Source organism: Vidua chalybeata, chromosome 5 (genome assembly GCF_026979565.1).
Source record: "Vidua chalybeata isolate OUT-0048 chromosome 5, bVidCha1 merged haplotype, whole genome shotgun sequence".
Lineage (NCBI taxonomy): Eukaryota > Metazoa > Chordata > Aves > Passeriformes > Viduidae > Vidua > Vidua chalybeata.
This window is the reverse complement of record NC_071534.1, coordinates 26,842,876-26,855,740: the sequence shown is the minus strand read 5'-3', so window position 1 is coordinate 26,855,740 and position 12,865 is coordinate 26,842,876. Positions and strand designations below refer to the sequence as shown.

Genomic DNA, 12,865 nt, shown 5'->3' with positions numbered 1-12,865 from the left:
TACAGTTATGCTTATTAAATGTTTTAATTCTCTTTGGACACACTGGAAAAAGTTGCTTGTAGATACGAAAAATTAAAATTGAATTCAACCGCAATTAGAAAAATGATTCCAGTAATCACATCAGAATAAGGTTTGCAATGCATATTTGCATTTCTTGGCAGGGGTTTCAGAAGACATCTTCAGCCAGGACAGGATCAGCTGTTTAAATTAGCATGCTTTTTTCTTCTTTGGAGACATTCTTTCTTGTTTGAGACATTTTGCTGTAGCTTGACATGCATGGCTTCTTGTTTTGAAAAGACTTGACTAAGCTATATCAGCTCTCCAGAAGTTAAGTTCCTAAATACCTTAACCATACACCCCAAATGTTGTGCCTTAGAATGCTTGTCCAAAAGTTAACATGTAAGATATCTTAGCTTTAGTTTGTACAAAAATGCTTGGATTTTGCTCCTGGATATCTGGAAAGACTATCTCTTCCTTGGGCATTTTTCTAGTTGGGCAAGAGTTAAAAATAGCGTTTGAGTTGCTCCATTTCTTATTCTTTCCAGGACTGTAGTTTAGAGAGAAGACAGCCAAAGGAATGTTTCAGCCAGAACTGTTTTCTGAAGTGATGCTGGCTCTGAAATGGGAGAATTAGGAGTAGTGTTCTTAAATTGGGCAAAATTTGTCAGCTGAAACTGCACCATTGGCCTAAAATTATGGACAAGCTTTGGGATCCCTTGAAGTCTTGTGGAAGATGTATCTTGCTATTACCTCTTTTTTAAGTGATAACTTTTCTTTATTAAAAAAGAGGTAAAAAATCCTGTGGAATGCATTTCTGGCTAATACTCTTAAATTTACTCTTAAATCTTCTACCATTGATTAAAGAAAATTAAAAAAGTTCTGTGAAACCTTATAACACTGTGTGAAATTGTCCTTCAAGTAATTGAATCTCAATTTGCAGGCTCCAGACAAACACAATATCACACCACTCCTATCAGCAGTCTATGAGGGCCACGTTTCCTGTGTGAAATTGCTTCTGTCAAAGGTGAGACACGAATGTTTTGAACAAGTTATCTGTTAGCAAAGCATATTACTGTAATTTTTTTTTCCTTGCAATAAGATTATGATGCTCCAGATGATATGTTCAGAACATCAAACAAATACCATTTGTGTTGCTAAAACAGAGAGGGTACTCTGACCAAGGTGAAAGATAGCTGAAGGACAAAGTTGAAGGACTTCTGTTGTGTAGCAAAAGTATCAGTGACCATAAGAGTATTGTGGACTCCAGATAGAGGGCAGAGCTGCATATCAGTAAGGGGGGAAAAATGCATTCCTTCAGTGGATTTGGCTTTGGCAGCTGTTTAAGTGCTTCATGTGATGCAATCTCTGCTGTGAAGTTGCTCAGAGGTGTGGGTTCCCTCAACTTTTGCCAGATGACTGAGAACCCATCTGGGTTGGCAGAGGGAGGGGAAATAAAAGTAGGAAGCCAAGCTTTCTCTGTCCTACAGCTTGTAAATTTTGTCCTGAGGAGAATAAGCTTAATCTGTCTGTGTTTGCACTTCAGTTTATATTACAAAAGTGATCAATTTTACAAAACCAGTAGTTAATTCAAGCAAAATTTTTTCTCCATTCACATGCACTCGTTCTTGATTACACTTAAGTCATTTGGCCAAAGGAATTCATGCCATGTAATACTTTCATTTGCCACTTGCCACTTCCAGGGTAAAGTTTTCCTTAACTGCCTTAATGCTGCATGAATTTCACTTAACTTCTTTCATCTTGTCTGATACTACTTATGCTTTTTTGTGAATAAATGCAGTGACTTAATTTAGGATTCAAATGGTGTATCCAACTTGCTTAAAATTATTGTGAGGATTGATCCTTCATTTAGGATCATCAAAAAGTAAGGTATCCTTTATCCCATGTTGATCTATTTCCATTTCTCGTTTGGTGGGTTTTCCATCCTAGATAAGTTGCTCAAATAATAAATTACTTTCGGATTTCTTCGTGCAGAGTTAAATGTTGATTGCTTTCATTTACATGGGCTAGCTGATGAAATATTTACAAACTGAAAGTTGGCTTATCAGCTCTGTCTGTTTGAGGCAAGGCTTATATGTGGAGGCTGTTCTGACTTTTATTTTATGACCCTTGTTTAAACATTACTTTAAGCATATCACACCTGGTTTGTATCTTAGTCATATGTTCTTTGATAGCAGATACATGGGAATCAGGAGTCAACCCTTACTGAAAGAGCTAAAAATTCCTGACTGTTTAATGTTCTTCCCAGTTACTAAGCCAACATTTTCCATTGCTTTTTGTGGTGGATGGACTGTGGAGGTGTTTGAAACCTTTTACATGAGACTCTCAAGCTGTTGAGAGGGAGGAGAAGGAGCAGTATTTCAATAAATGCTTCAGACATTGATCCATGTTTTTCTTTAATAATCTGGTGTTTGATTTGTAATGTAAAAAGTTACGGTTTTTTAGTGTCAGAGAAACCAGTATGTTAAAATAGACAATTAGCAGTTTTGAAAGCTTGAAATGGAGAATGAGGGTTGTTGCATAGGATGCAACAAACTTCATCCATTTGTTCAACTTTCAAAATAGTTCTACTTTTGTTTTACAAGAAATATCCTGTTAAGTTGGGCAGTTTAGCCCCTATTTTCTTCTCTGACAGTGGCAAAAGGAAGAGCTGTGAGTATGACCACATCTGCTCACCCATTCTCCTCATTCATGGTTGCTGTACAGGGGATTTCAGAGGTGCATACATCTGTCCCCTGTTCAGAAGTGTTGGCAGATCTGTTTGCCATGAATTCATCCATGTACTTTTTGAACAAGAAGACATCTGCCTCTGTTGTGTCATCTGGCAACTCTTTTTAGCAGTTTCCTGCTTGCTGTGTAAACCAGTCTTCTCCCAGCTTTGTTAAGGGCCCCCAGTTCTGGTTTCACAGTTTGGTGGGAGTGCAGCTCTCATCATGGGTTCTGTGTTTTTTGCTTTGGGTTTTTTCCAGAGCTGCAGCTGGAGCCAAGTAGTTCATGGTTCTCAGAGCCTGTTTAACATTTGTGCTTTGCCTGGTGACTTAAGTGGCCAAACATTCTTGTTTGTTATTACCCTGCCCAGGAGAGAGGGTTTATGTTTACTTGTGTATGTGTATTTTCGGAGTAGAACATAACACAAATATTAGTAACTTTTTTTTCTTTGGGGAAGTAGAGAATACTATGAAATCATTATACTTCTATGAGTTTTTTATTAAAGTTGCTTCCAGGAAGTTGTACAGTTGCAAATTTGTACAGTTTGTACAGTTGCAGTTGTATGTCTGCAAATTTAAATCCTCTTGACCTGACCTTTATTGTTTCTTTCTCTTTTTATTGAATGTAGGCAGGAGTCTTTCTGTCTAGCTAATGGCCAATTTTCTAAATTTATTAGTACTGAGTTTAATAAACGGTGTCCTCCTTAGGTAGTCATGACCCTCTTGTCCTACATTCAGTAAAGCTGTTTTAGAAACCCAGGTCTTGAATGTCAATAATTTTTCTGAGCGGGAAGAGCAGTCCTATGTTAAGATTAAAACCTCTCTTTATACTTCAAAGTTACCTCAGTTAACTGTTATCTTTGGTACCCTAAATGCTGGTACATTGGTGGAGAGTTTTATGAATTAAAGTTCTTTAAATTCTGTCAGGTCAGTTACTGCATAGTTCCATTTTTCTTCAAATCAAGATTTTCTGAGCTTAACATCAAGGAACAGCTTTGAAGCCTTCTTGATTTCCACATAGATTCTAGTCTGAGTGCTACTTAAGCAGTAGAAATAATCAACACCTGCAGAAGAAGCTATTTGTACTCTTACTTGCCTTTCTTTTCCCTGGACAACTAAGATTATAAGTGTTGAATACCTGCTAAATCTCTCGGGGGTTTTCTTAGGGGAAAAATAAATGTCTTACAAGCCATGTTCCCATGGTTTCAACCCAAGTGTGTGTTTGCAGTAACCAGATTGTCACTTGTTGGGAGCAGGCCAATTCAGCTCATGTTCATATCCCAAAGAACTGTAACATCCTTGTACTGTTTGGGCCAAGGATGTTACACAGTGATAGGAGAGAGGAAATACTAAAAATTGCTCCTGTCACTGGAGTGAACTTAATGCATCTCTTGCAGTGAGAGTGTCTAGGGGCCACAAGGAAGATGAGCAACTCCAACAGGATCAGTTTGGCCAGTGGACAACAAGACTGGCAGTGCTGCCATGAAAACCTATGCAAAACCATCTTTTTCAAATTACAGGTTGAGTACATGCAAGTAAAGAGTGTACAAGTTTCAGAGAGGGAAATATCCTACATTGTGAAAAGTAGTAGCACATCACAGTGGTATCAAATCCAGTTTATTAGACTGTTAGAAAAGTTTAGGGGACTGAGAGTTGTCTTGGGAACGGACATGGTATTATGTACTGAAGTTCAGTGGGGCTTTGTGTATTTAATCAGTGAAGAGGCTATGGAAATTCTAGGTCCATTATGTTCTTAAACTATTCTGTGTTTTTAATAGTAACTAACAATCTTCCTTGTAATTGAGAAGGGATTTGTACCTACTCTGTGGAGAGCTTTTGTATAAACTGAAGACAACCCTCTGCTGTACACACTTTTGACAAAATATGTTTATACCCAAAGTGTTTTTCCTCTCATTTTCAAGCGAGATTTACATATCATCTTTCAGAGTTGTTCTGAAATCAGTCCTGTGATCTCTAATAACTTTTGTCCCCTTATTTAGCTACCCTATTTACAGTTTCGTCTGTGTTTTCCCTTTCATGAATGTGATTACACAGTGCTCAAAGCAAACATGACTAATTAATAACTCTGTTGCCATTCTTTTGTTCTCCTCCCATAAATCTGGCACTCTGCTTGTGCTTACTTGCAGCAGTTTATTCTAATTCTTTTGATTTATCCAGTTGGTGCGTTATCCTCCAATTTATCCAGTTGGTGCATTATCCTTCATTTTCCTGTTGCCTCCCTGTTCTGTTTCAAAACAAACCTGAGCAGTTTTGGACTTGCAACAATTTTGTGGTGTTCTTCTGACGTACCAACGGGGACTTTTTTTTTTTTTCAGAATGGAAGAGAAGCACAATCCTTGATGAGTGTGGCCATTTTATGATATAGAACGAATATAGTATGATTTGTTAGTAAATCAGCTCTTACAGGTATTACCTGTGTAAATCAGCACGTGAGAGCTTCTTGCACCATAGATTTTGTAGAAGTGTGTAACACTGAATTTTTGCTTTTGTAAGAGTATTAATTGCTGGAAACAAAAAATACATCTAACTGATAATTTGTTGGACATGTAACTTTCTGTGTAACAAAAATTGTGGCATTTTTCCTTACTTTTAAATGGCAGACTTGGAAACTCAGATTAGCTGCATGCTGAAAAGTTCTGTACATAAATCTTGTCTAGTTGGTTTCTGAATAAAAACAAGGCACTGCAGTAAAACTCTGTATGTAATCAGCATAATTATTCATATTCAACATAATAAAAGTTATGTATCTTTTGCCACACTTTGTACTGATGCAGCCTGGCTTTATGAACTGACAGTCCTTCTCATTGTGTTTCCAGGGTGCTGATAAGACTGTGAAAGGCCCAGATGGACTAACTGCCTTTGAAGCCACTGACAACCAGGCAATCAAGGCTCTTCTTCAGTGACGGATGGACTGATATCTTAAATGTCTCTCCTGTGGCCTCACACTGCTGCCTGTCTGTCACTCTTTGCATCTTCCAGCTTCTTCAGCTAAATACTTTGGGGGGAGGGAAATTCTTTATGAGTCAGACTAGTTAGGAGCTTATCTTATCAAAGATAATCTGCTTGGAGAGGGTGGAAAACTATTATGAACAGTGTCCCTCTAGGACATCTTTTCAGTGCACAATCTCTTCCCATTTCTAGTGAAAATGGAAGAAGGAAGACAGACTATGCTGAATATTTGGCTGGTAAGCCTCCTAGATTAGTACTAAGATTTTTTTAGATGGATGGAAGTACTTCCTTTAGATGGAAGTACTGTGCTATGTACCTGAAACTAATTGTGAAGGAGACAATAGTCCCGTGCTCTTAGTGTCTGCCATAATCTGAAGTGTAGTAATCATGTAGGTGGCTGGGTTGCTCTTCTCTCTAAGTGGGTAGCTTTATTCTTCTTCTTCCTAAAGCTTCTGTTGCAGTTTTGAGGACTTTTGATACTAGTTATTGGAGCTGTTCTTTATATTGACTAATTGGATGTCACACTAATGTTTTCTGACTCTTGAGCAAACCACAAAAGACCAGTTGAGGCATGATGGTGTTATACTCCATAATATCTGCCAGGGTACTTTTGGATGCTTGAATTTTAAGTCTTTCTATCCCATATTTGTTCTAGTCCAGGACAGACATTTTAAGTAACTACTTTTGAGAGAGAGGTCAAAATTTCACTGTAGTTTTTTTTTCCAAAAGGAATGTAAGATGAAATTTCTTTACTCATCACATAAGCATAAAATTCCTAGACGCATGTGAAAGCTCCAGGTTGTTAGGTACACCAGGATAATCAAGGCAAATGTGGAAAATGAGCAGTAGTTATTTAGACATTCATATCAGGTGAATATTGTTGCTAAACTTTTCTGGTAAACATAGAACCTTTCTAAGTTCAGATGTAGAAGCAGGAAGATGTACAAGCAGAAGTCTTAACTTGCTCTAACTACTACAGAATTTTTTTAATTGTGCATATCTTCAGATCAGTGTTTCATTGTCGAATGGATGAACGTCTTTAAATTCCATTAAGGCATGAGGCTTGTTCTAGAAGTTCCCAGTGTGACCATACCACATTAACCATTGACTTTTAGATAAGATTTACTATACCAGTAAGTATGACAGTCTTGGTCATTCATGGGAAGGTATCTAATGATGTAGGCACTCCCATCACATCTTGTGGTCTCAGGAATATCTGAGCTGCTGGCTTTCGTCCTGAAAATTTTCATTAGACTCCTGGTTCACCTAAAACTGAGTAGCAGGTTCTATACCACAAACTATACATCTTCCTCTCTTTTGGAATACAGATTTCAAACTTCCTGGTAACAAACACAATACAGAAAAACAAATGTATATAATGTCTCATGCTGAATTCTTAAACAAAAGTAGCTGATATTATTTTGATATCACTGTTGAAACTGAGAGGATATATAGAAGTAGACTGATGACTACCACTCATATTTAATGGAGACTTAGTTTTACTTGAATAATGTTTCATATTAGGATTGCTTTGTCTCAGATATGAAAAGCATTGCATTGCGAGTGTAAAATGAGAGTAGGAACTGATTTACATCTACACATACCATAAGAAAAGCAATGGAGTAAACAATCAACTCTATGGCCATAAACTGTACAGTGCAATTACTCTATTTCTTGGAGATGGGTGGCAAGGAAGAACAGAAGGGTTGGAAATCAGTGATAAATCAATTGGTGAACTGCTGATAAAAGAAAAAGAATTTTTGTTGAACAGTGCTTTTAATAACTATTTATAAGAGGACTCTTTAATCTTATCTCTGATCAGTGCTGGATTGTCATGTCATTGTAATAGTGTGAACACAAACTATAGGTTTAACTCTTTATTTAGCTATGAAAGTAACAATCTTTGGCATCAATTTGCCTCCATATTATGCTATTAAATACTTAGCTATTCAGATACTAGTCTAGAAAACTGCAATCTGTTTTTACGTGAAGAACTTGATTATTCAAGTTTTTTGTGTTGATTAGTGTCAAGTTGTCTGGCCATAGTGGTTTTGTATTTTTGTTGGGTTTTTTTTTTTCTTTTCTGTATTCTTTTCTGCCCTTCCCTTTAACTCTCATTTAAGTGAGCAAAGAAACATCATCTTTCTACTAACTCTTCTGGAAATTCACTGAGGCAATTTTGCCTCCCTTTTTCTACAATTATGGGGACACCTTATTTTTTCTTACTTCACCCTGGAGGGGAAAAAAGAAGCAAACAGACTTCAGTGAGTCAAGTGTTAATTTGGCTGTAATGCATACCCAAGCTGCCTTCTGAGATAGTTAAAAAGATGGCATTTAATGTTTGGCTTATAAAGAAGAAATACTTTTCTGCTTTTTGCACTACATAACAGGTGTCTAATCATGTTGCCCAGGATTTGAAAGAAAAAAAAATTAAAAGCTTATACATTTGTAATTGTCTGGAGACTGGGCTTATTCATTTGTTTCTTTCTTGCTAGCTATTTTGTGGAAAAAATAATGAGTGGCTTCCTCTATCTTTGAGTAGGTCCTAACTAGATAAAAATACCAAACTGTAAATTGTTTTTCATTCTATAAACAGAATTTAAATACTTGGTCAGACTGGAATTGCATATACTTGGAAATCCACTCTGTTCTTAAACCTTTTCCTTTGAAATTTGTGCTGAATAAGTTATAAACTTAAGTATATTTTGCATTTTGTACCCTCTGCTCCCTTTTTCTTACAGGGAGCAAATGAGAAAAGGAGTACAATAGTTAAATGGAACTGAACATAACATTGACTATTTGTAGAAGAGGCTGGTAAGAATAGAGTGTCCTAGGTCAAGCAATTGCAGTGTTGCATGCAAAATTTCAAAACGAACTTGTCTTAATTATATTTTGTAAATGGATAAACAATCATCTTTCTACGCAGTGACAGAAGAAAAAATAGTGCTCTGTGCATTTTGATATTTGACTTTCTCTTTTCACCATTGTTAACTGTTTGACACAGTTGGGTTCATCATTACCATGGTTCACAGACATCAGAATGCTAAATGATACTGTATGTTTAAGTTTGTGTTGCAAGAATGAATGGAATAAACTTGAATTGTGCGATATGAGAATTCGGAGTTTTGTTTCTCCTTCTGCTCCTCTGTTTTATTAACCTCAGGCTACAACTTTTTATTTGCCTGGAAGGCATCTAAATTCCAGCTCACATGTACAGTGATTAAACTGTTTAGCTGCTTATAAGAAACGTGGAATGGAAGCTGCTTCGAAAATATATAATGTCCTTTGTGGTTTTTTGGGGGGGTTTTAAAGTACATCCATTTAAAGGGGATTTTGATAATTTTTGTGGCCTTGTAGTCTGCTTTTCTTGCTTAAATGGTTAAGGTTGAAGGTCTTCTGTTAAATTCTAAGAGACAATCTGTAGAAAGAGGAATGTTCCTCCTATTACCTGTGAAGACTGAAGCAAATTGCTTTCTCCTTCATCAAAGAAATTCAAAACAGTTATTAACAGAAATCGCAGCTGAAGTATTAATAAAATTGTATAGGAATGTTTATTCATTATTCTTGTGACATCTTTACAGTGACTTTGTCAGAAGTTCCTTTTTTAACTTTGCTTGTCAGAAGAGATTTGAATCTAATTGCCTGAAGTGTTTGATATGATTTATTTTAAAATAGACACTTAAAAAGAAAAGTACAGGAAGATGTGTCAAAGTAGAAGAACTATAAATATCAAAAAATGTTTCAAAATAAATTAAATTTTCCTGGTTTTCTCTGCTAAACTTTGAAAAGTTTACAGAACTTCTCTTTCTGTATGCACAACCTTTCAGTCAAATATTGGAGAGAACAAGTGTGTGTTCACTATAAATGCCAAAGCAGTTCAAATGGTGTAATGGCCAGTGGCAACTGATGTGTGTGGGCTTCAGTTCTCGTATTCAAATTACTGACTCTTTGTTTTGTGAATGTTTTTGATGTGACTTTGAAGCTTTTTGTAATGGGCAGCTTCTCTACAGGAGGAAATATTCTCAGTTCAAAATGCAGATTTCTTTCACTCACATTCCTCAGTGACTGGCAAACCAAATTCATCTATGCAGGTAAAGAGTCTCTAATATTCATCTATGGCTGATCTTTTAAAAGAGAATAGTTTCCCAGCTCCCTTCTGAAAGGATGTTGGCCCAAGAAAAGAATTTTTTCAATTGTACCACTTGATTGTTTCTCTCAGTGTAAAGAAAACTATACTTTCAGAGCTCTCCTCAAAATATTTATGATTTACTCATGATCTGACATCTGGGAACAGCTTTCAACTCAAAGCTATGCCATAAACTTCCTAGATGAGTTTTGGAAAAGCACTTGGTTTCATGCAGTGCCTTCAGAGTCTTCAAATGCATGCAATTTTTGTCTGCTTGGGAAGTAAATGAACATTTTTTCCTAAGATCAGGGCTCCTCTCTCCCCACCTTAGCAGTCAAAACAGTGTTTTCTAATTTTAAACTTGGAAGTGTTGCATTCAAATACCATTGCTTGCTATTGTGACCGAATATTGTTTTGGAGAGCCTTCTTTTAAATAGAAATCCTGGCGTCTCTTGTGTCTTCACTCTTCAGGTGGTGTTTGGAGAGCACCTGAGTGCACCTCTAAATTCTCCCACGTCCCAAATGTCTCTGGGTTGGGTGCACTGCAGGCTGCCACAGAACACAGGATTCTTTTGTGCTTTTCAGTCAGTTCTTGTTTACAACATCATTTTGCATCATTTCAAAACTAAGAATAGAGGCTTTCATGCATGCAGGTTCATCTCATGGCCATTCAAGTTAAGAGGCAGGACAGTGTGCCAAAGCCACGACAGACTGCATGTTTCAATCCATTTATCAAAATTTATTAAAGGAAAATTTATTTCAGTTGTCTCAAGCTGAACATAAATTTGAAGGGTCCAAGGCTCAGTCTCAAAAATAGTCTCTTGGCCACTGAGCTCAATTTTGATGCATATATTAAACAATTCAAATCTGAAACATTTATTTGTATGTATTTCTTATTATTTTTCCTCTAAATGAAAGTAATTTCTCATTACATTTGGAAGAACATTCAGTTTGTTCAACTAAAAAATATCATGTTACTTTTGTCTGAAAAGTATTTGGAGGTGGGAAGTCTTGAAAAGTATGTAAATTCATGGAAGTTAAATTATGCTACCTCTTTCCTTTTGAAATGCACTCTTAATTGAGATTTGTAGCCTTTTATTTGAGTAGCAACATCTTGTGATCATGTCCAGCCACCTTTTTTTTTCTTTTAATATTGTTTTTATTTATTCTTTTATTATTTTCAGTGGAAAACCAACAGATCTGTTTGATTGTCACAAAATACCTTGTTGGTTGGATGGTTATTGCCAACTTAGTGCAGCCACCAAACTAGATCTATGGCAAAAAAAATTTGGTTTTACATTCCAGAAGTCTTTCCCAAAGTTTATTTTTGTTACTTATAAATATTTTGGTGGGCTTTGTCTTGCAACACTACTTTTAAAGGGTTTTTTTCATTGCTCTTTTGCATGAAGCAATAATATCACATTTTGCAGCAGAAATTTGTCTTCTACAATATTTTGGCCAAAAAAAATTTAGCCTGTATTTGTGTATATCTGTTACACAAGAACATTTTTGCTGAAGGATACCTTACATCTATACTTTGGACAAATTGCTATGAAAAGTTAGTGCTACGCCTCCTACCAATATCTACATGTTGATAAATCTGGAACAGTTTTGGAGATACTGGTGAGCTGCCAGTAGAACTGGGATCAATACAACAGCAACAGATTTTTTTTTTTTTCTTTTTTTTTGTGACTGTGCACGATGCATAGTCAGATAAAACTTAAGGAAGTTTTAGCTTTCATATTTTCCAGATTCTGTACTGCATTAGTGTGTAACTCTGAATTTCATATAGAGTGATAGCAAATTCTCTTCACAATTTAGTCAGAAAAACAATCCTTTTCCAGCCTGAGAACCAAGGACACCATTACAGCTTTGGGCCCAAAAGGTGTGAACAACAGTGAACTGAGGAGAGCAATCTGGGAGGATGGGACTTCATAACCTGAAGCTGTATTTGGATACTTAACCCCAATATGGAAACGGACCAAAACTTTTAAAAGTGTCAAAACTTGTGACCAGGAGTCCATCTTGGGTGTAGCCACAGCCAGGCTCTTGTACTGCCCAAGGGGTATCCTTTGAAGGCCTTTTAATAAATCCGTACTCTATTGCTTTAACACTGTCCAGCTTCTGTTCTAGTTAGCCTCTCAAGACATCACACTAATTTCTCTGTACTTACTAACTTCCTTCCTTCTCTTTTGTTCATTTAAGATATAAGCTGATGGGAGGATTATCTCTCAGTTCTTGATACACCTTAAAGGGTTTTTTAGGGCAATTTGCAGTCAATGTCAGTAATGTTCTCAGAAGCACAGAAGAGCACATTTAGAGAGAGGAGACAGATGGAGTAAACACACAAAAATTTCTATTGTGAGAGGCTTCAAACATAAGAACAAGACCTTAAATTATAAATTAATGAAATTGCTAAAGGTAGCTATACATTTAAGTATTTACAAAGCCATATTAAACTTGAAATAAAATAGATCCAGCCTACAGCAATGAGGCTGCAAACCTGTACACTTAATAAGGAGGTTTTTCTGAGGTTGTGTTCTCACTATAAAAAGCTGAGTATATATTGGCCACCCTTTCTTAAAAAAAAAAAAAATAACTAACTGCCAGTTACTTAACAAATAGTTGCTTTGGGGAAAAAGAATTCCCTTGTTCCCAATTTACAAATCTCAGAGTTTGAGATTGGATTTTTTTTAATTGGAAGAGGTGAGGTTGAGAGAGATGTGCAGAGTGAAGTGTGCTATAAATTACCACCCAAACCTCCCTGAGTGGTTTCAAAAGATCACGTTCTGTCAAAAAGCATTTGTTCTCTATGTGCCAGAGCTGGCCTGTGACACCTGTTCCTATTCCCATCCTTACCTGCCCCTCCTGAATGCACAGATTCCAAAAGCTGTGCTTTATCTCTACCACAGTTTTCCCTTTTTAATGGATGCCCTGAAAATAGGCAGAGAACTTTTAGAAGATGCTATTAGAAAAAACTCCATCTAAGGCTATCTCTCGTCTATAACTGGAAAGGAAAAATTAAAACCACAGGAGGAAGGAC

At 36.5% G+C, this 12,865-nt stretch overlaps 1 protein-coding gene across 1 annotated transcript in view; it reads left to right on the top strand.

Moving 5' to 3' along the window:
- The window catches only part of MTPN (myotrophin), a 30,150-nt gene extending 21,338 nt beyond the window's left edge, over positions 1 to 8,812 (top strand). The window contains exons 3-4 of the mRNA XM_053943811.1: positions 941 to 1,024; positions 5,564 to 8,812. Of these exons, the coding sequence (XP_053799786.1) occupies positions 941 to 1,024; positions 5,564 to 5,650 (171 nt within the window). The 3' untranslated portion in view covers positions 5,651 to 8,812. The remainder of the gene's footprint in view (positions 1 to 940; positions 1,025 to 5,563) is intronic.
- Positions 8,813 to 12,865: the final 4,053 nt, after the last annotated feature.